The sequence below is a fragment of the Colletes latitarsis genome, chromosome 7 (assembly GCF_051014445.1).
Source record: "Colletes latitarsis isolate SP2378_abdomen chromosome 7, iyColLati1, whole genome shotgun sequence".
In the NCBI taxonomy this organism is placed as follows: Eukaryota; Metazoa; Arthropoda; class Insecta; order Hymenoptera; family Colletidae; genus Colletes; species Colletes latitarsis.
Genome location: NC_135140.1, coordinates 3,139,420 through 3,161,967, shown reverse-complemented (window position 1 = coordinate 3,161,967; position 22,548 = coordinate 3,139,420). Strand labels below are relative to the sequence as shown.

At 37.2% G+C, this 22,548-nt stretch overlaps 2 protein-coding genes and 1 pseudogene across 2 annotated transcripts; 2 read left to right on the top strand and 1 right to left on the bottom strand.

Moving 5' to 3' along the window:
- The first annotated feature begins 177 nt into the window (after window positions 1-177).
- LOC143343484 (uncharacterized) lies at window positions 178-20,877 on the top strand. Its single transcript, XM_076768430.1, has 10 exons — window positions 178-459; window positions 521-630; window positions 695-772; window positions 1,513-1,570; window positions 1,633-1,884; window positions 1,954-2,115; window positions 2,682-2,894; window positions 3,005-3,180; window positions 19,735-20,054; window positions 20,500-20,877. Exons 1-10 carry the CDS (start codon window positions 178-180, stop codon window positions 20,637-20,639), a joined length of 1,791 nt encoding a protein of 596 aa, XP_076624545.1. The 3' UTR covers window positions 20,640-20,877.
- On the bottom strand, window positions 15,104-15,914 carry LOC143344082 (uncharacterized; annotated as a pseudogene).
- On the top strand, window positions 17,907-19,341 carry Fer1 (48 related 1). The gene has a single exon (XM_076769215.1). It carries the CDS (start codon window positions 18,970-18,972, stop codon window positions 19,243-19,245), a length of 276 nt encoding a protein of 91 aa, XP_076625330.1. The 5' UTR covers window positions 17,907-18,969; the 3' UTR covers window positions 19,246-19,341.
- Window positions 20,878-22,548: the final 1,671 nt, after the last annotated feature.

Genomic DNA, 22,548 nt, shown 5'->3' with positions numbered 1-22,548 from the left:
AACGATTGTATAGGCACTCTTGCAAACGTACAGAGTGAGAAAACGCGACATTTCCAATTGGTGAAATGAGATTAGTGTATTCGACCAATAGAATCGGAACGACCATCCGTGTTACTGATTTGCCATTCATTTTTGTAATCGAACGGGGATCAGTTAGATTCGTGAGATAAAACAACGATGAACCGTCGTGACCAAACATCGATACCAAAATCACGGATCGTACCGTCCGTAAAATCAAGGGGTCCGCCAAAAATTGTACCGAGTGGAAAGGAAAATACGCAAGCTGCTGTGAAAGCAACGATTAAACAGTTAAGGAAACCCAGCATTATCGATGCAAATAAAGCAAATGGAGTTGTTGGTGCACAATCGCGTCCTTCGATCGCGAAAACGTTTTCGGCGAAGAAAACTCGTTTCCACGTTCACTGCGACAAGGCGATCGAAGATAAGAAGAGCCAACAGGTATGGAAGGAAGTGATTCTGTTAACTGGGGAACGTTAACGACGTTTTCCTTCGTTTTCAGCCGAAGGAAAGGGCTAAAACTTTGCCTCGCGTTCCACGGAAACATTCGTTGGATGCTGAAACGCAAACCGTTCGAAAATATTTACACACGAAAATTCCTATTCGCGTGAGGTAAGATTCTTTTCGGTGACGACTACGTTTCATTGGAAAATGCAACCGTTTACGTTGGTTGTAGGTCTATCTCCGCCACTGCTGTTCCGTCGAATCGACGAACGGAGACAAGATGCACTGGTACGAACAACGTCGCAAACAGGTACAGATTATCGTCAAATACTCTTGCAAGTCTTTTCATCATTTACGAGGGTCGTTCAACGAGTCCTTAAAAAAAGATAGAAAAACAAATTATTTTAGGTGGATTTTTTCTTATTTTTCAACATAATCTCCTTTTAGCTCTACACACTTTTCCAAGCGTTTCTCCAACTTTTTTAAGCCATCTAAAAAGTAAGATTTCGGAAGATCCTCAAAATAGGCATCTGTTTGGGTGGTGACCTCCTCGTTCGACGTAAACCGTTGTCCGTCGAGCCATTTTTAAAAATTTGGAAATGAAAAAAAGTCACTGGGAGCCAAATCCGGTGAATACTGAGGATGTTGTAATAATTCGAACATCAATTCCATGATTTTGGCCATCGAAACTGCACACGTGTGCACCCGTGTGCATTGTCTTGATGGAAGAGGGTCTTTTCTTGATTTCTTGATTTCTTCGCTCAACCAGTGCAATAGCGATGCATAATACTCTCCAGTTATTGTTTCTCTTTTTTCCAAGTAATCGGTGTAGATGATTCCACGTGCATCCTAATTTCACCGTCTTCGCCTTCTTCGGAGCCTGTTCGCCTTCAAAAACCCACTGTTTTGACTGTTTCTTTGTCTCTGGAGTGTAGTGGTGTATCCACGTTTCGTCCACAGTTATTTATCGACGGAGAAACTCGTCATCGACTCATTGAACGACCCTCGTACCATTTCCTGTTAATGTTCATTGGCAACTTCTCGATTCAGGAACGCGGCAACACCAATCGATGGAGTCACGCTGCGAACACCGTTGGTCCCTTCCAAGGTCTCTATGTCATATTTATCTACTGCTCGTAAGTGGAATAAACAAATAAATGGATATTTTAGGTGATGGCTCGACGGGTGAACCTCGTTGCCCCATCGACTTTGAAAATCAAGGAAGAACCGCCTCGGTGCTTCTCCGAGGCAATGGATTCGTTGCCTCCCGACTTGTACTACAACGTAGAGTATCTCGATGAACTACCAATCGTTGAACTAGAAAGGGAGAAACAGTCGCCAAAATTATCCAACAACTTTTTGAAGCAACATATGAATGCCGAGCAGAGGAAACTGGTGGTCGCTTTCCTGATTCATACGGGAGTAAGTAGAAGAAACGAATAGCTTTTCCATGAGCGTAGCCGGACTTGAACTGACTTAATCGCTGGGCAGAACCATTGCAGGTATTCGTCTAACGTGGTCTATCAAGCAGTGAAATTATTCGACGCCGCGATGGATCGAATCGCTGTCAAGACTACTCACATTCAGTTGACGGCGATGGCTAGCTTGTGGATCGCGCTCAAACAGCACGAGAACTTTCAGAAAATTCCTCAGGTTAGCAAAATTGTCTGTTGGTCTGGTTACGTCACCCTTGAGAATTCAACAAATCTGGAAAATATCTATGGCGTACTCACCTCCCGTACTCGCCACCAGAGGGCTGCGCTCTTGTCTCTCTCGCAAGCGCTCGACCGATCTTCCGTTTACGCTTCTCGAATGATCATCCGATATTCCAAGGTCCAAGGCAGGGTCTTACAAAAAGTCTGATAGGTCCACTGGCAGGCCCCAGGTCCTTTCTCGCTTTCCTACTAATTTTTTCGTTACCTCCACCAGTGAAGCTGAAAAGTCTGATAGGTCCACTGGCAGGCCCCAGGTCCTTTTTCGCTTTCCTACTAATTTTCTCGTTACCTCCACCAGTGAAGCAGTCCCACAGATCAGCTTAAATTTTTTTATTAAACAATACCTTTATAATTTTATCGATTTTAAGAAAAGCCTATTTATAAAGAAATATCTCTTGCTTCGATATTAATATTAAAAAATCGTACCGTTGGTTGTTTTTTCCATTACTCGAAAAAGTCAGCGTCGTATCTTGGTATCGTTGTCAGTTTTCTTCTCGTTCGCAGGCTTCGAAGATTCTGGCCCTCGCCAAAGGCCAGTACAGAGGGAAAGAAGATCTGCTGAGGGCATACGAACGGAAGATATTAAACACTCTACATTTCAACACAACGTTCGCCGATGCGTACTCGCTCTTCAACTTCTGCCTGATACATTGCATATCTTGCATGAACGTTTGCAATGGGGCAACCAGGCGCCTGTATTTTTGTGGCGGATACGCGGTACGGTCGCGAAACAAATTTCTTTTTCAACGCAATTCCATCTTTGGATGGGACTTTGCGTCGGATTATTATTTGTTTATCGAATAATAGCATGAACCATAATTTTCCAGATCGACGTAACGCTGCTGGACGATGCATTTTGTCGAACGTCGGCTGGTCTTATCGCTATCGCAGCAACCGAATTGGTTCTCAGTTTGGTTTATGACGATGTTGACAAGTATGCTCGGCCTCGATGGCTGTTCTGGAGAGGTATACTTTTCGCCAGGTCTCCTCGTTTCATTCACAGGTCAGTTTCGCTGGAAAATCTAGCTTTCTTGCGATCGATACGTCGCGTCCCAAAAATGTGAAACCTTTTCCAATTTTTATTTATTACTCAATTTGTAAGGTTTATAACCGGAACTGTCACAGTTACATCGAGTTGTTCCAAATATTCCATTTTTTATACTAATTCTTGAAATATTGATTTCTCGATTTGCTTTCGCTCGTGTCTTACCGAGTTCTTTGACTCTTTAATGTCGTTAAATTGTGCTCTGTTGGTTATACGTACTATATAGAATGTTCGGCCACCCCTGGGAATAATTTTAATGGGAGATTATAGAGGCCAAAATAAGACGAAAATCAAGAATATCAATTTCTTGACTGAGGCTTCGTTAAGAAGTTATTAAAAATGAAATAAAAAAATTTCAAATCGTTCTGGAAAAATTATTTTCGGTTGCGGGGGTCAATTATAATCATTTTTGGTGAATACACATACCCCCGAAATCCTACGCAGTTTCGAGAAAAAAATTCGGGTAGGTGCCGAAATTTTTCGGCAAAAAAAAAATTTCAAATTGTTTTAAAAAAATTATTTTCAGTTCCATGGGTCAATTACAATCAATTTTGGTTAATGGACATACCCCCAAAATCCCAACCATTTCCGAGAAAAAAATTCCTTACCGAAAATATAATTTCAGACCAGAAATGCTTCCCTGAAATTTGAGCCGTTTATTTTGAAAGTGGCGTAAGTCCATTTATGTTCGAATCGAGATAATGAAGGGTTTGCGTTGGATTAAATTTAAAAATATGGGTAGAATAATATTTTATCATCACAATTAGCATAATTAACATTGTTTAAGAAATAATATGTGTTTGATGGCTATGATTGGACTTACGTCACTTTCAAAATCAATGAAATGACGTTTTCAATTCTTAAGAAAGCACAAGTCCATAGGAAAACTAAATTTCCCTTGAAATAAAAATAAATGTATACACTTTTATGTTAAAAAATCAAAAAAATATTCAACTTTAATTCTTTGTTAAATAATTTTTACATTAAAATTAATATTGTTTTATTAATTATTATTAAGTCTTCTCCAGTTTGTGTATAAGGGAGAGATTTAAAATAACTATGATGGTATATAATGTAATAAATCCATTAAATCCTTGTATTTCAGGGTTGTGAGTGGTCTCGTTTTTTTGTATAGTGGTGCCAACTTGATATTATTAAAGTTTTTCGGACTTCCCCGTTGCGATAGTAAATCCAATGTTTTGAATGGTGCATCCTCGTTTGTTGTCGTTTTGTAGAATAACTTATATGGATCGCTTCTCAAAAATCTCATCCAACATATTTTAAACCAATTTACTCATTCACCGTCAGTATTTTTTAGTCTCTAAAAAGTCGCGTTTCTGTCTTTCTGTGGACAGGCGCTGTTCTGTATTTATAACAAATTCATTGCACATTGATAATTCAACTGCTACTTTGATAACACTATGCATCAAAATAAAAAAGCTGGGAACTCATAAAATTTTATTGCATAATATTTTCCATATCCATTTGAAACTCTCACAATGGGGCTTACGCCACTTTCAAAATATACTTTTTCATCGCTTCATTAACCAGCAAATTTTCGTGTTACAAAATCTTAATGATTTTAAATATATTAGTAACAAGTTGCTTCAGAATGAAACGATCATGTAAAAATGTAACTATTAAGGTAGCTAACTCGATTTTTTTGGAAAATGGACTTACGCCACTTTCAAAATAAACGGCTCATTTCATGCAAATCTTTAAAATGTCATAACTCCTGAACGGATTGGATGATTTCAATGTTTAAAAAAGCAAACAACGCGTATTTTACTGAAGAATATGAAGAAATTGCAAAAATATTCGAAAAGTTGATCCTTGACACCGCAAAATAAGAAAAACCTAATAAAAATAGTCTAATTTTCAAACAGTCATAACTCCTACAATTGTGAATATATTTCAAAGAAACTTTTTTCTAAAGTAAAGCTCATGGGTACCTACAAAAAAGTATTAGACAATTTTTCTGTAGGGCGTCAAACAAAATTATGAAAAATTAAAAACGAACTTTTAAGAAAAATCGTCACGGGGGTAGCTGCTTAAATTTTTCGACGAAAAAAAAAATACCAAATCGTTCTGGAAAAATTATTTTCGATTGCAGGGTTCAATTATAATCATTTTTGGTGAATAGACATACCTCCGAAATCCTACCCACTTTCGAGAAAAAAATTCGGGTAGGTGCCGAAATTTTTCGGCGAAAAAAAATTTTTGAAGTCGTTCTAAAAAAATTATTTTAGGTTGCAGGGATCGATTACAATCATTTGTGTCAATGGGCATACCCCCGAAATCCTAACAGTTTTTGAGAAAAAAATTCCTTACCGAAAATATAATTTCAGGTCAGAAATGTCACTCCAAAATTTCATGCGAATCTTTAAAATGTCATAACTCCTGAACGGATTGGATGATTTCAATGTTTAAAAAAGCAAACAACGCGTATTTTACTGAAGAATATGAAGAAATAGCAAAAATATTCGAAAAGTTGATCCTTGACACAGCAAAATAAGAAAAACCTAATAAAAATAGTCTAATTTTCAAACAGTCATAACTCCTACAATAGCGAATATATTTCAATGAAACTTTTTTCTAAAGTAAAGTTCATGGGTATCTATAGAAAAGTATTAGACAACTTTTCTATAGGGCGTCAAACAAAATTACTAAAAATCGAATACGAATTTTTAAGAAAAATCGACAAAGGGGTAGGTGCCTAAATTTTTAATCATTTTTGGTGAATAGACACACCCCCGAAATCCTGCGCATTTTCGAGAAAAAAATTCAGTACGGGCGGAACTTTAAACGTTAATAACTTTTTAATGAAGCCTCCATCAACAAATTGGTATTCTTGATTTTCGTCCTATTTTGGCCTCCAGAATCTCCCATTACAATTTTTCCCAGGGCTGGCCGAACACCCTGTATATGAATATTGCACGTGATAAAATTCCCCAAAAACTTTTTATTGGATTTAAATCGGTTAGATGCGTGGTCCGCTTCGTAAGTGGGAATTTTTATCGTTTAAAGTTTTAATAGCGAACATTCGAGTGTTTTCGTGAGCCACTGTAGATACGCAACAAAACGGATACTGGGCTTTACGCGCCTTTGTACGGCAAAGTAGGTTTCAGGATAAAGAAATCGATCAGTGTCGGGGCATGATGCTGACTCGTATTCTGGATTCCAAACAGGAGAATGGCGGTTTCCAGGTGGTCAAAAAGAAGTACTACCGTAGCAGGCATTGTTCCATATCGGAATATTTTATAGAAAGGATTTCCAATATGCCACTTATGGAAATATTTTACTAAGTCACTATATTAGTTAAGCTTTTAATTTATTCGCGGTTTTTATTTTGTTCTTTACGTATTTATTAATCCATAGATACAAGGTATATGTATTAAAACGAATACCAAAATCCTCTTAGTATAAAGCTCGCGATAATCCAAAATATATACTAAATAATGTAATTGCAATGTATTCATTTATGTTTTTATGCGTTTATCAAAACTCGCGGTAATATCAAAGAAATATACACTCGATAATGTAATAATTGTAATAAATTTATTTTATTAATAAACGTTGGATGTTCAAAGATTGTTAATACGAGTATAGCGTTAATAGAAAGTGATGTATATGCTTTAGTGTAAGATATTAGTGTTTCTGTTTAGTTTAACGTAACACAATCGTAAGACAATCTTCGTATTATGGCTCTAATATGAATATTTCTAAATCGCGTTTTGAATTTTAAGCGATAATCATACTCGCGTTAAATTGCAATTCCTACCACGTATAGCGCTATGATCTGTTTCGAAACCCCAATAATTATGTTCTTTCGCTCTGTAGATATTCCCCATTTAATCTGTTTAGCTAAGCAATTTTTTAAACAGATTTATGGTCGTTGCTCGTAAAGCTAACATTCGTTTTATCCATTTCGAATGCAACTTCAACGATTTAATTGATTTCGAGATCTATAAACAAGTTCACAGATGTCAAAGTACTTATGCAATATGATAATAACAGCTTAATAAAGACAAGAATCTTATTAGATTATAATACAGGGGGAGGACGATTTACAGATTTATAGATTAGCCATCGCAGGGAACCCTGTGCGCGGCCAGAACTTTGGAATTAAACGTTCTATTCAAAACGCGCAGATCAACGGAGATATACCTTTATCCCCCTTAGCCAACAGAAATATCTTGATTATTCTAAACGTTCGGAATAGCTCGTGTCGTCGATAATTTCCACCTTATTGCCACGTATTTATTTCGTACCGAGGAAATCGTGGACGTTTTCCTACAGATTTTTATCTCCCGTCCTGTTCTGTCCCGACAGACGCGAATTATGTATTAATATTAAAGTGGAATATTCATCGAGACAATCGATTTTGGTAGAAATCGGCAAATGATTCCAAACGGTTAAAAACTATAAAAAGGATCGAGCTTTCCACGTTTATAAACAACAATTGGTTAAGAAAACTATCGAACAATATCGTAAAAACGAAAAGACTAGAGAGACTTCATCTACCGATCAACCTGCGCTCTCGATTTACAATCGACCTTAATAAATAATAACTAATTAGTAATTTCACTTTATTTCTTGATCATTTTCACTGTTCTATAGAAATCTGTGATAAGGTTGAGCCTTCCAATTTGAAAGTAAGATAATAAAGTGAAATTACTCGTTACCTATTGGGGGTGGGGCTAATAAAGGCTAATTCTTTTTTACTCAGAATTCGATATTCTTTCATATTTTCAAAAAAATTCTATTTTGAAATATGTATAATTCCTGAAAGGCTTTCAGTCGAATATCTTCGATTTACAAAGCAAGCTTTAGAACGAAGTATGCAAATGGGTCAATATTGTCTCGTTCCTAAAAATGTATCTCCTCTTGTTATTCGAAGAGATCTAAATTTTGGATTCTCGATCGAGTATCTTTTGTTTTGGAAATTCACTGTGGCAGGGATGTACGCCGATAAAACGAATCGATTCTGCGGGCACGGTAAATCGAGGGGTAAAGGTTGTGCACCGAACCATGGAACGTTCAAGGGATCGTGCCCTCCTGGCAGAGGGCTCGGCCACGGGGACACCGCAGGGGGCAAAACATCCCCCTGAGTACCGGAAACGGATGCAGGAGTGGATATTAGACAGGTGGTTTGAAGTTCGCTCGTACTGACCGATGGTTAAATTAGCCGACGATTCGGGCGACACGCTCGATCGCATGTACGACCGGATGCTTTGGGACAAACATTGCGCAAGGTGTGCTTACGCTATCCTACGCGCCATTTTGCATCGTCAAAGTACTGTTCTATCAAATTTCTCACAGTAAAATCTGTCAAGAGATTCCACGTTTTCTATTAGACTCATTTTTTCATATGGATCGAGTATTTCGAGTCGTTAAACCTAATGGTGGAAGTACTGGTCGCTAGTATTACAATTCATAATTGAATGGATTGTTCCTATGGAAATTTCGTTAAACTTCTATAAAGTCATTACGTTTATAATAAAAATAAAACGATTTTTCGTTCTTAACCCCTTCGTTACAAGTCATGACTCACTTGTCATCGGATCTTGTGTATTATTTTGTGTATTATTGTGTACGTAGATTATATACCTATTTTTACTGAAATGAGCCAATTTAACTCATACAACAAAATTCAAGTTGTTTGCAAAAAAAAATAGTTCCAAATCAATTTAAATGAAAGATTTATTATTAAAAATTTCATTGAAAACATTTTTTACGTATACACTGTGTTTTTAAAATACATTTAGCAAAAGAAATTTTTTCTGATTTTTTCGAAGGATGGGAACCCTACGTAATTAGATGTAAAATAAATATTAATTGAAATACCTTTTAAAAATAAACATCGAAATTAACTTGGTGAACCAAATTATTTGACAAAAAATTGATTTTATAAAATTATATTATTTCACTAAAAATGCTCTGTTTACGCGCGATGTATAAGTCGGAATTATGAAAGAGTTCTTTTTGGCCTCAGCTAACTAATAAATTGACAAGATTGAACATGAATGTTTACGCGTAATTGGTGTTAAAATTCTGATTTTTTATGTAAGCCAGAAATTTCATTTGCAAAGCAATTAACTGTTAAATCATTTTATGAGTCAAATTGGCTCACAACCATAAAAATAGATATACCACATTGGACAATACGAAATGAGGGGGTAAGTCGAGGGGAGGAATACATATTTATGTATAATTCATTACGGAATTAAAAACCAACATATGTTATTAAAAAATAATATTCAAGTTTTTTATATATATAGCGACAAAATTCTAAATGAGTCAAATTGGCTCAGTCCATAAATCTAGTGTTAAAATCAACATATTTCTACATTTGCGAGGTATTCGTAAAACAAATCTATTCTTTTTCGTGGCCATTCCTCGTACGAACAAATTTAAATAAAATTAAATGGTATACCTAAGGGATTAATATTGGTTTTCTACTCTTTATTATTCCTTAATGATTTCTCAACTCTCGTGACCTTTCCTATGCGAAGCAGTAGTGTTGTAGAAATTTGTTTGGATTTACGATCTATGTATAATACTCGTTCGCGACGAAATTTAATCCGTATGAAAGTTCGTTTCGAGAACTGCATTGTAAGATAGGAAACGCTGTTGGGTAGGGTGGTTGGTCCATCGAAACCAAAAACTGAATCGAAAGCATGCGTAAATCGATTTCACACTCCCGCTGCGTATAAATTAATAGACACTTAGGGGCTGCGCCGCGTTTCGGGTACCAGGATGTTCCCGGGGCTGGGTCGAATAACCAGGTGTTGAACATGGGTTACCGAGTGCAAGGATGTGTCATGAAAAATCGGTTACACACGGTTCGTCCCTCGGAGAAGGGACGAGGTTTCGTAAACAATCTTTCGAGCCCAGTTTTCTACAATTCCTTATCGCATAAATGTTATTTTATTTCCAACACACCGTCAATAATAACACACAGTCCAGATAGAATTTCACATCGATATCGAAATACCACTTTATTATATTGCAACTAATAATCTGGAGCTAGAAGCTTTTGCATTTTCGAGACAAAAATGAAAATTCTGAAGAACTAGAACTCTTCTTCCGCGAAAGTGGTATTCGAATATTAAAATCGTGGTTAGCGAAACTACTTGTAATTCCCGTAACATAAATTTTATTTTATTTCTGACTAACTCTCCGTTAATAATAATAGACAGTCCAGATAGAATTTCACATCGATATCGAAATACCACTTTATTATATTGCAACTAATGATCTGTAGCTAGAAGCTTTTGCATTATCGAGAGAAAAATTAAAATTCTGAAGAATTTGAACTCTTCTTCCGCGAAAGTGGTATTCGAATATTAAAATTGTGGTTAGCAAAACTACTTGTAATTCCCGTAACATAAATTTTGTTTTATTTCTGACTAACTCTCCGTTAATAATAACAGACAGTCCAGATAGAATTTCATCGATATCGAAATACCACTTTATTATATTGCAACTAATGATCTGTAGCTAGAAGTTTTTGCATTTTCGAGACAAAAATAAAAATTCTGAAGAACTAGAACTCTTCTTCCGCGAAAGTGGTATTCGAATATTAAAATCGTGGTTAGCGAAACTACTTGTAATTCCCGTAACATAAATTTTATTTTATTTCTGACTAACTCTCCGTTAATAATAACAGACAGTCCAGATAGAATTTCACATCGATATCGAAATACCACTTTATTATATTGCAACTAATAATCTGTAGCTAGAAGCTTTTGCATTATTGAGAGAAAAATGAAAATTCTGAAGAACTAGAACTCTTCTTCCGCGAAAGTGGTATTCGAATAATAAAATTGTGGTTAGCGAAACTACTTGTAATTCCCGTAACATAAATTTTGTTTTATTTCTGACTAACTCTCCGTTAATAATAACAGACAGTCCAGATAGAATTTCACATCGATATCGAAATACCACTTTATTATATTGCAACTAATGATCTGTAGCTAGAAGCTTTTGCATTTTCGAGACAAAAATGAAAATTCTGAAGAACTAGAACTCTTCTTCCGCGAAAGTGGTATTCGAATAATAAAATTGTGGTTAGCGAAACTACTTGTAATTCCCGTAACATAAATTTTGTTTTATTTCTGACTAACTCTCCGTTAATAATAACAGACAGTCCAAATAGAATTTCACATCGATATCGAAATACCACTTTATTATATTGCAACTAATGATCTGTAGCTAGAAGCTTTTGCATTATCGAGAGAAAAATTAAAATTCTGAAGAATTTGAACTCTTCTTCCGCGAAAGTGGTATTCGAATATTAAAATTGTGGTTAGCAAAACTACTTGTAATTCCCGTAACATAAATTTTGTTTTATTTCTGACTAACTCTCCGTTAATAATAACAGACAGTCCAGATAGAATTTCACATCGATATCGAAATACCACTTTATTATATTGCAACTAATGATCTGTAGCTAGAAGTTTTTGCATTTTCGAGACAAAAATAAAAATTCTGAAGAACTAGAACTCTTCTTCCGCGAAAGTGGTATTCGAATATTAAAATCGTGGTTAGCGAAACTACTTGTAATTCCCGTAACATAAATTTTATTTTATTTCTGACTAACTCTCCGTTAATAATAACAGACAGTCCAGATAGAATTTCACATCGATATCGAAATACCACTTTATTATATTGCAACTAATAATCTGTAGCTAGAAGCTTTTGCATTATTGAGAGAAAAATGAAAATTCTGAAGAACTAGAACTCTTCTTCCGCGAAAGTGGTATTCGAATAATAAAATTGTGGTTAGCGAAACTACTTGTAATTCCCGTAACATAAATTTTGTTTTATTTCTGACTAACTCTCCGTTAATAATAACAGACAGTCCAGATAGAATTTCACATCGATATCGAAATACCACTTTATTATATTGCAACTAATGATCTGTAGCTAGAAGCTTTTGCATTTTCGAGACAAAAATGAAAATTCTGAAGAACTAGAACTCTTCTTCCGCGAAAGTGGTATTCGAATAATAAAATTGTGGTTAGCGAAACTACTTGTAATTCCCGTAACATAAATTTTGTTTTATTTCTGACTAACTCTCCGTTAATAATAACAGACAGTCCAAATAGAATTTCACATCGATATCGAAATACCACTTTATTATATTGCAACTAATGATCTGTAGCTAGAAGCTTTTGCATTATCGAGAGAAAAATTAAAATTCTGAAGAATTTGAACTCTTCTTCCGCGAAAGTGGTATTCGAATATTAAAATTGTGGTTAGCAAAACTACTTGTAATTCCCGTAACATAAATTTTGTTTTATTTCTGACTAACTCTCCGTTAATAATAACAGACAGTCCAGATAGAATTTCACATCGATATCGAAATACCACTTTATTATATTGCAACTAATGATCTGTAGCTAGAAGTTTTTGCATTTTCGAGACAAAAATAAAAATTCTGAAGAACTAGAACTCTTCTTCCGCGAAAGTGGTATTCGAATATTAAAATCGTGGTTAGCGAAACTACTTGTAATTCCCGTAACATAAATTTTATTTTATTTCTGACTAACTCTCCGTTAATAATAACAGACAGTCCAGATAGAATTTCACATCGATATCGAAATACCACTTTATTATATTGCAACTAATAATCTGTAGCTAGAAGCTTTTGCATTATTGAGAGAAAAATGAAAATTCTGAAGAACTAGAACTCTTCTTCCGCGAAAGTGGTATTCGAATAATAAAATTGTGGTTAGCGAAACTACTTGTAATTCCCGTAACATAAATTTTGTTTTATTTCTGACTAACTCTCCGTTAATAATAACAGACAGTCCAAATAGAATTTCACATCGATATCGAAATACCACTTTATTATATTGCAACTAATGATCTGTAGCTAGAAGCTTTTGCATTTTCGAGACAAAAATGAAAATTCTGAAGAACTTGAATTCTTCTTCCGCGAAAGTGGTATTCGAATATTAAAATCGTGGTTAACGAAAGAAACTACATAAGTGTTTTTTAATGGAGAGAAGCGTTGGTGGTTTTTTTCTTCGTTTTCGCCACACTTAATTCCTCGTCTGTATCGAGTGTAAGCGCGCACACGTGCCTAGGGGGATTTGCCATTTAAATCCGATCCCCTTCGGTTATCTCTCGATCTCGAGGATGAAAAATCCCATGGCACAATGGACCTGTCCCGATCCAGTATTTTCGTTACGGATTAGATCCAGACAGGCTGCGGTTTACGATCCGCGAATCGATTTCTGCGCAATAACCACATCTCTCGCAAGCTTTTGCACCTGCGCTGCGCGTCCAACAACCCCCCGAGACGCTTTTCACATTCAAGTTGGTTATTTTTAAACAAATTTATTCGTCGAACCAAGTTAAAGAAGCTTATCGATACCTGTACGTACAAGATGCAGTAATATCGTTAAACAACCACTTTATCTCCCAAGTTTCTGAAGCCGCGAGGCTTTCAAACATTTTCAACCCCCTCCTAGTTGACAGACTTCAAATTATACTAGAAATACTTCGCCAGTTGTTAACCTTAATAATTTAATATATTTAATAGAAAGGGAGACCTCATCTTTTTACATACCAATTATTTTGACCAAGTAAACTGAATTTAAAAAAAGAATTTCTTCTCAATTAAACGTGACTTCTGGCAAAAACGATCTTGCATCTTAGCAAACAACCACAAAGTGATTGTTAAATGGTAACGATCATCGAAAGTTTACTAGGAAAATCGATTTCTTTCAACGGATTTCTAAACGTTCAACAAGGTTGATTAATCTTTTCGATATTAATGTTAAAAAATTTTATTCTACGATGTACGTTTATAGCGTTCTAGATCAGAGGATTCCCCTAAATTGCATCCGTGGGAAACAGATAAATCGTCTTCTTGATTTCCTCTGGAACAGCACACCAGATGGAGCGAATAATTCATCCTAGTGCACGGAACCCTCTTAATTGCCACTATGTTAATTATCCGAACTCGACAGTTACGTTTAGTAAATTTTGTGGGAAATCGATAATGGATCGCACTTTATGTCCGGTTGGCGTGTCAAAGAAAACGTTTCCAAACCGTTTCCGCCTCGAATTAGTTCTGATATAACACTTCTTTTCACTTTCAACTTTTCTATTCTAAGAATTATTCTATTTTGGAAAAGTTGAAGTTTTTTCAAACAAATTTATATCTAGTTCCCCTATCTCTCTATTTAATTTTATCCGCAACTGTAATAACAGTAATAATAATAACACTAGAGCGTCTACAGCCAAATTCAGCAAATATCTGCATGAAATTGATACGTTTAGTGATTCGTTTAACAAAAAAAAAAAAATGAAGATAGTTCCAAATTGCAAACAGCTTTATGTGAAATTGAAACAGAATCAAAAAAAGGGTAATTATTTAGATTACGAACGGTACTTCCGATTTCAATGATTTTTGAATATGTTATAGAAATCAACATTTTGAACAACTTTTTCCTATACACATAACCGCTGCTCGGCCTTAGTTTTCGAGATATTTTCGAAAAACTGTCGAAACTAATTCTGCCTAATCGTGTGCATCCGTGTTACACTTCACGCGTTAGTATGCGATCGCCGTTTTTCTACTGTTTTGCAGGCAGCAGCACACCGACGGACACCAATACATATACACATATATAATGGGTGGGCTTAAAAATCAAATTTAACTAATTTTAGTGATTTTGAATCGAAGTTTATGTCTGGTCGCCGTTAGGCGACCAGAATATTACCTTAGACTCTAACCTAACCTAATTCATTGATTAGGAATATTAGATTAGGTTAGGTTAGGCTATTCTCCATTCCCGGCTGCCTCACGGCAGCCGGCACACGCAGGTTCAAATAAAAAATCGTAAAATTTGGTTATTTATATTTAATTGTCACTATTTGCAGTTGGAAATATTTCAGCCATAATATCAAACAATTTTATTATTCGATTATCAAAACCGTGTTGCCGCCGGAACAAAAATTCAGCTAAATACCCAACATAATGTTTATGGCGTGTACCATATCTTGGAATATTTACCCTTGTTTCTCGCCACAAGCGTTCGATATTTTGTGTGTGCGCGTTCGTTTGTGGATCTACAAAGTTTATTCTATAATTCACTCTTAAATGGATATATTCTTCTTTTTGAAGGCAATCATAAGATTTCCAGCAATCGGATATAATGGTGGTCCCAGATTTGATCCATTTCCGAATGATATCTAGCAAGGTGTCTGATGATCTGTCTGGAACTGGCACGATAAAGGCACGTTTACTGGAACGTTCAATTCCTCCAAATATCTATTGGCCCGTAAGAAGTCGTCCTTTATTAAATTTTCGTTTCCCAATCTTGGCCTCATCAATCTCGACGACTTCATTTCCACCACCGATTGAAACGGAATGTTTTTCCACCCACAATGTACACAACTCACGACAAAAACTGGCCCAGTCTACAGCTGTCGTCGATGATATATTTAGTTCATTTTGTAGAAATTCTTGTCGCAGTGGTTTTATCATAAAATGGTAGCCGATAAATCGACAAATGTCTTGAATAGAGGCACGTATTTCACTAAACCATGTATTACGTAGTGCGCTAATTTTTGAATTGCAGTTTATTTTCACTTTTTTCTAATTTCGATTTTTAAAATAGCAATAATTGTGGCACCTAAATACTAAATTATTACGGTCAAATGTCATTGGGTTTTCACTTCCACACTTCATGCAATACATACTATTATGGATCACTTTTTTTTCAATTAAAAAATCAATTAAATCATTATAATTATTACATATATTTAAATATTCGTATAATTTCATTTTGTATTATTTCCAGAAGTACACACGGTTTCGAATGGTCATTGGTCGACGTGCCGCTGCCTGCAAAACAGTAGAAAAGCGGCGATCACATACTAACACGTGAAGTGTAACACGGATGCACACGATTAGGCAGAATTAGTTTCGACAGTTTTTCGAAAATATCTCGAAAACTAAGGCCGAGCGGCAGTTACATGTATAGGAAAAAGTTGTTTAAAATGTTGATTTCTATAACATATTCAAAAATCACCGAAATCGGAGGTACCGTCCATAATCTAAATAATTACCAAAAAAAGAATCGATTCAAATGTAACCATACTAGAATCGATGGTGGAAAGAAACCTTGAAACTTTTGCAATTTCATGGTTAATCTCGATTGTCTGTAAAAAGGCTATCCATGAATCAAAGGTGCAATAGAAAAGGAAATTAGGAGCACGTGCCGTGCACGTGCACTAGAAACGGTGCGCAAGGGTACATCGAGGGTTAACCGCTTCGGCAACATTTGGCCCTACCGCGGTAACGTGTAATTATGCGTCTCCGTAACAGGTTCCATCTGATTTCTAGTGCGTTATTATATGTCGCAGAATTTTATTATTTAATAGCACAGTCTGTCGCGACAATATGCTTCCCGGAACCGTCGCGGCGCGGCACGTCACGTGGACAGAAATAGCAAAATTGCAATGCGAGTATCGTGCAACATTTATCGTAGGCAATATAATTGCCTTACGCGGGGATGAATCGAACCGAGACCATCGTGAGAACTTGTTTCAAACAGGTGCAATCAGTTATCAAATCAACAAACATTCATACGCACTGTTACTTTTTTTAATTAAAGTGTCTCTTGTTTAGGGATCAAACTGATTCAGTGTGAGCAAACGCTACACCCATCTTAAGGATAATTTGTTCATTCGCAAACGTTCGTGCAAGGTATTACATACGCGATCATTCGAGGTATCCATAACAATTTCACACACCTTCTTTTCGCTGTTTCGTCATCGATCGTGGACTTTGTCAACAACTTCTGGAGTAACCTCAAGAAAGGAACGTTCAGCGTGTGACGTGTGGTTAAATGGTCAATTGTAAAATATTATTAAATCACTTAAAGGCCGTTCTAATCGAAGATGCAGACTCGCTGTAATGTTTACCAAGCTTAGTTTTCATGTCTCTGGACCGTTCGTTTCGCCTTTCGAAGAATATTTTTAATCCATTTTTTCATGGTACTCAATCGATCCGGATAAACGCCAAAGATAAGTTGAATTCCGTTGAACTTCCGTGGGTATTTGCAATCAATCTGCTTTTAGCAGATTATAAGCAAATAAGCTGTGAGTTCAGGCTCTTAATGAGAGTAACACTTCATGTGTTCCTCTGTATACTATGGATTTGTGCTATTGGAAAAACGATGATGCCTTTTAAGTCTACGTTTTTGTTGTCCGTTATCCAGGAGATTGGCAGCTTGAAGATTTGGATGAATTTCCAATCTGTCCATGTAGTTCGTACTAAATCTCATAATTTCTTCTTTCACAGTTTGTATTCTAAGGTCTTGATGAAGTGTCTCGTTTGCCAAGATACGTTTACGATTATTCTTAATATTTTGGACCGAAATCTTTGGAGTATCTCTATGTTCAAATTGCTGGCGGTCCATATCGATTTTATTGTTGCCTTCTAAATAAGCACTATTAGCCAATACATTTTACTTGTCAGGAAATTGAGTTGTTTACGTTTGGTGAAAGTACGTTTTTTCCAAGTGAGACGTCTATCAGGGTGAATACCTAGACACTCTCTGATTGCGGGATCTCTTTTCCATAGAATTTCACTGGAGAATCCCTCGTATAAGAAAAGTCGAGGAAAAGTCAACTGCATGAAATTTCCTCGAATTTGCGTTAGTTTCCTACGACTTTTCATTTATCCGACAACGGGAGTCTCCAGAGGTTTCCTTATCGAATCGATGAAGAGGCGGAACCAGCAGCCCGGCAACCAGGGGTAGGCAGGCTCCGCCAGCGGGCAGCTCGACGAATGGGGTTGGTAGCTGGGTTTTCAACCCCGGGAATGGCTTCCGCCTTCCACACGCTTTTCTCTCTCAGTCGTGCAACATCGTTCGAAGCAAAATGTCCAGTCGAGAGTCGGTGACCGATTTCGTCTGACGGTGAAAATCAATCTGCAAACGCGACATAGTGTGCCAGAATTCTGCCACGAATCTATCGAGAAACAGAATTATCGAGCGCGGCTGTCTCGCGCTTTCCGCAAACGCTGAATCCAACCTGCAAACAATGAGAACGAACGATCAGAAAGGAGAACAACGATGTTAGCGAAAAAGAATATTTGTTCAACCGTTGGATCGAGTTGCTGAACGTTCGAGACGAGAATCGAGGATGAAGACGATCCTCTCGGAGTACTTTGGATCTGGTGCCATTCCCCGGAAGGATCCCGATTTACTCAGGTCCGACACACCGATAAGTGTTTCGACAAATCTGGACACGTGTCCTCGTCTCCTGCCGACACGTGCCGGTGTTTAGAAGCATTTCGTAGCACGCGCCGGGGTCACGTGGCGTTGATAGGATCTGTAGATCCTCGGGACGTGATCAAGGGTGCGCGGACAGGAATTCCGGTGGTGAAGATCTGCTAATTTCAAGTGTAAACCGAGGATCATCGGAAATTGCCAAGCTTGTCCAAGTGGTCTATCGGAAGAGGCTTCGAAAGTTTATTTATTTATATAATTTATTCGTAGAACGAGTCTCGAGCTCCTCTATGAAATGTACGAGTTGGAAGCGATCGATTGGGAACACTTTGCGAGTATGACGCGATAGAGTCGCCTTTACCCGTGTATCTTCGTCTAGTCAACGATTCTAGTCTAATGACCTACGATTTGATAATCATAAAGGGTCGAAGCCTACAGCGTCCGTTGATATTTTAACCGAGAGAAGAGAGAAAATAGTATCTTCGAGATGTATTCCATGGACAATATCGAACTGGACATGATGAACCGTCAGTACATGTACGAGGCTCACAGTTTCCTAGGGAATCCAGCCATTCCGGCTTTGCCACCGCATTGCGGCCCGCCGACCGCGGCCACGCTTCCACCTATTCCGTCGCAGTTGGCGTCCCATCCTCCCGGGAGCACAGGTAGCACCAGCGGCAGCGAAATTTATTTGTACGACGAGAACAGCAGCGACAATGAGAGTGCTTACAGCAGCGACCAAGAGAATCACTCCAGAGAGTGAGTATTGCTAAAAAAAAAAAATATGCAAACGATGACTAGATGACTAAAGCTTACTTACATCAGATTCTATGGCCCCCGACATCATTCGACTTTTACCTGAAACAATTTTTACACCGTCAACGAGATATTTCAAAACATTCGAGTGGCTTGATTTAACCCTTAAGTGGGATTATCGAGGCTGCTGCTGCCCTCCGCAAGTTTAAACTTATAATTATTTAATATATATCAATGTAATTATTTTCATTTACTAATTGGGTAAAAATCAACGTTAAGTAAAATAATTCAATTGAGATTAAGAGTCCGGTTTAAGGGTTAAAACTGTATACCTGTATACGTTATATTTACCTCGACTCGAATCTGGAACTAACAGTATACCTATCTTGCCCTTACGAGGAAAAGAAGCTACTAATTTATTTAGAAGAAAACCAAGTTGCTGTTTAGACTGGTTGACGTCTTTACGTAGAAAAAAAAGGATTATGATCGTTTGCAGAAGGAGTCAGAACAACAGACGTAACGGAACGTCGGGAAAGAGCCCAAGACAGGCGGTGCAGCAGAGGCAGGCAGCGAATATGAGGGAGAGGAGGCGTATGCAGAACATAAACGACGCCTTCGAGGGCTTGAGGGCCCACATACCGACTCTTCCCTACGAGAAAAGGCTCTCTAAAGTCGACACATTGAAGTTGGCTATCGGTTACATAAAGTTTCTAAACGAACTAGTCAGAGCAGACACGGGTAACGATCCATTGACGGGAAACGGTGGCCACTCGAGGTGTTCCGGTCGGGACGACACTAAGAAGGTCATAGTTCGTGGTGAGGCCAATACTGATCGCACTCACATTTTCTTTTTTCTCTTCTACTACTCGTTTGCCAATTCTCAAAGCTCTGAAACAGTTATTTGGAAAATGAAAAAATGAAGACGATACGCGTTTCGAAAGGTCACAGAGTATAGGGTTTCCCAATAACAACGATAGAACATTGAATTGAAATTGAAATAAAATGAAAACTACAAAGGACAATCTGGTGCTATTATTTTCATATTCGTTCGACGACATTGTATGTGAAATAAAATATCGTTTGAACGACCACCACGTTTTATTTTCATTCAAACTTCTATCGCTTCGATTGGAAAATCCGTTAAAATGAAAAGTGACGCTTCTTTTATGACGCATTCTACATGTTTATAACTTCTCTGTAAAAAACAAGTTTTAAAAAGTGAAATAACATCGAGTGCTAACTATTTATGATGAAATTTCAGGCAGCGAAGGGAACCCCTTTATTTTCCATTCCCTATCCTGGTCCAGGAAGTCGGACATTTCCCCGAACGGGATGATGTACGCGAAAGTTTGGACGCCGGAAGATCCGCGGGCATCGAAGAACGGCTCGTCGTTCGAGTAAACTCAGGTTTTAATCGTTAAGTCTCAACAAGTCCCGTGTTATTTAGTATTTAAGAACAAATAGCTCTAGTCGTTGATCCATAATTTATATCCACCGTATTTCTTTCCTTACCGTTCGTAGCTCGAATTGCTTTAAAAATAAATTAACTCTTTGTTCGATCAAACGCTCTATAAAGACTGTATTTTAATGTAGTTTGATTTTGCAGAATTGTAAGAAAATTTTTCTCTGTAATCATTCCCTTTAAATGAAAAGTCTAACTTATCGAACAGTATTGTGCAATTGAACACAACTGTCTCTTAATTGAAGAAATCAGGCAGATTATCTAGTCAAGCCCCGGCGATAACGTCGACAGTATTATGATCGTTAATGCTACTTAATTATCGTACTCTAAAGACGAATCAGAAATGTAGGAAGTATTTAGTCTATAACGAAATACGTCATGAAACGCGTAGAAATTTTTATGTTAAAAAAACATTTTTTCTAATTTGTTTGTAGCGATGCTAAAAAACGCGGCGATCCGACGCTTGTACAAAGAGAAAACTACTTACGAAAATTCTGTCGGAATATCTGTATCTTTTCAACGAATAACATTTCTTTTTTTGTTCAGAAATCGTTCTCACATTCTCCGACAGATTTCACGTAAACGCGTGCTACATTTGTATATATAGAACACGGTCACAAGTAAATAATGTAAGTAGATATGTTTGTACGTGAAAAGCAAAAAAAAGAAAAAGTATCAGAATGATTGTCACACCGTTGCCATTGAAGCCAAATAAATTAATATGTTCTTCGAATTCAATACTGTCTCCGATTCACCCCTCTTTCATTTTTCCCGAATTTTTCATTTTTTTACCGAACAATTCGTTGCAATCCAAACATTTGGAAATAGAGACTATTTGGAATTAGACAAGTCAGAGCATTAAATAATTTAAATATTTGGTTGTTTCAATTTTCAAATTTTTAAACTTTCCGTGCATCGACTTTCTTGGTTTCCAAATTTTCGATATTCCTCCGAGTCTTTAATCGTTATCCAAATTTCCAAAGTTTTACATCGAAGGACCGATAAACCATTAAATAGTAAGTAAATGCTACGAAGTTCAGGATGCAAAATGGCGGACTATCCAAAAAGAAGCTCCACCGAATTCTAGCAGAGAATTCGTCGGAAAAGGGAGAGCGAGAAGAGAATCAGAAGGGACAGAGAGAGAGAATTGTGGGCGGTACGTCGATATTGCGACGTCGCGACGCTCTATGACGCGGGAATAATGGCGGCGACGGCTGCGACTCTTCCCACGGCATGGTCCTCCGTTGGTCCCTCTTCGTTACTTTCCACAGCGAAATACCCAACTTTCCTTCGTTTTATCTTCCACGGTTCTCCACGTTGATACGTTAACGGAGAGAGCCTTTGTTTTTCCACGGTACTCCGTCGATTCGAAATTACAATACGACTGGTACAATATTGTTTGGATCGAACCGAGTACCTTTCTGTCCGAGTACTTCTTGCTTCTTAATCGCCTCGACTTGAAATTTCCTCGGTTAAGCGGTCGTTATACGTATGCACGTTTGTTACTTCCTCGTCGAATATTCACAAACACACTAACGCTGATATTGTCACCCGCGAGCACGGTTAAACGCAGTTATGGTCACTTGTACGTATATTAAAAATCATAAAAAGATGTGCAGCGTCACGAGGTTGTGGGGTAAGTGCCATTTGATGAAGCATGGTCCTCTTACCAATAGGTTCCTTCACTTTCCCCCACTCAGAGGCCAGATCCTTTATTAGAAATCCTTATCGTTCACCCTAAAATTATATTATACAGCGAACAATATCTTTAAAAAGAAGCCTATGCCTTTAGTGGCATTGGTGACGCCATTATTGTCTCTTGCAAAGATTCATGGGTGCTTGGTTTGA

Bases quoted from the DNA above. Each gene is read 5' to 3' on its own strand.
- Fer1 (XM_076769215.1), top strand. From the start codon at position 18,970: ATGTATTCCATGGACAATATCGAACTGGACATGATGAACCGTCAGTAC.
- LOC143343484 (XM_076768430.1), top strand. From the start codon at position 178: ATGAACCGTCGTGACCAAACATCGATACCAAAATCACGGATCGTACCG. The intron at 631-694 runs GTAAGATTCTTT...CGTTGGTTGTAG, and splicing joins AAAATTCCTATTCGCGTGAG to GTCTATCTCCGCCACTGCTG. The intron at 20,055-20,499 runs GTGAGGCCAATA...ATGAAATTTCAG, and splicing joins TAAGAAGGTCATAGTTCGTG to GCAGCGAAGGGAACCCCTTT.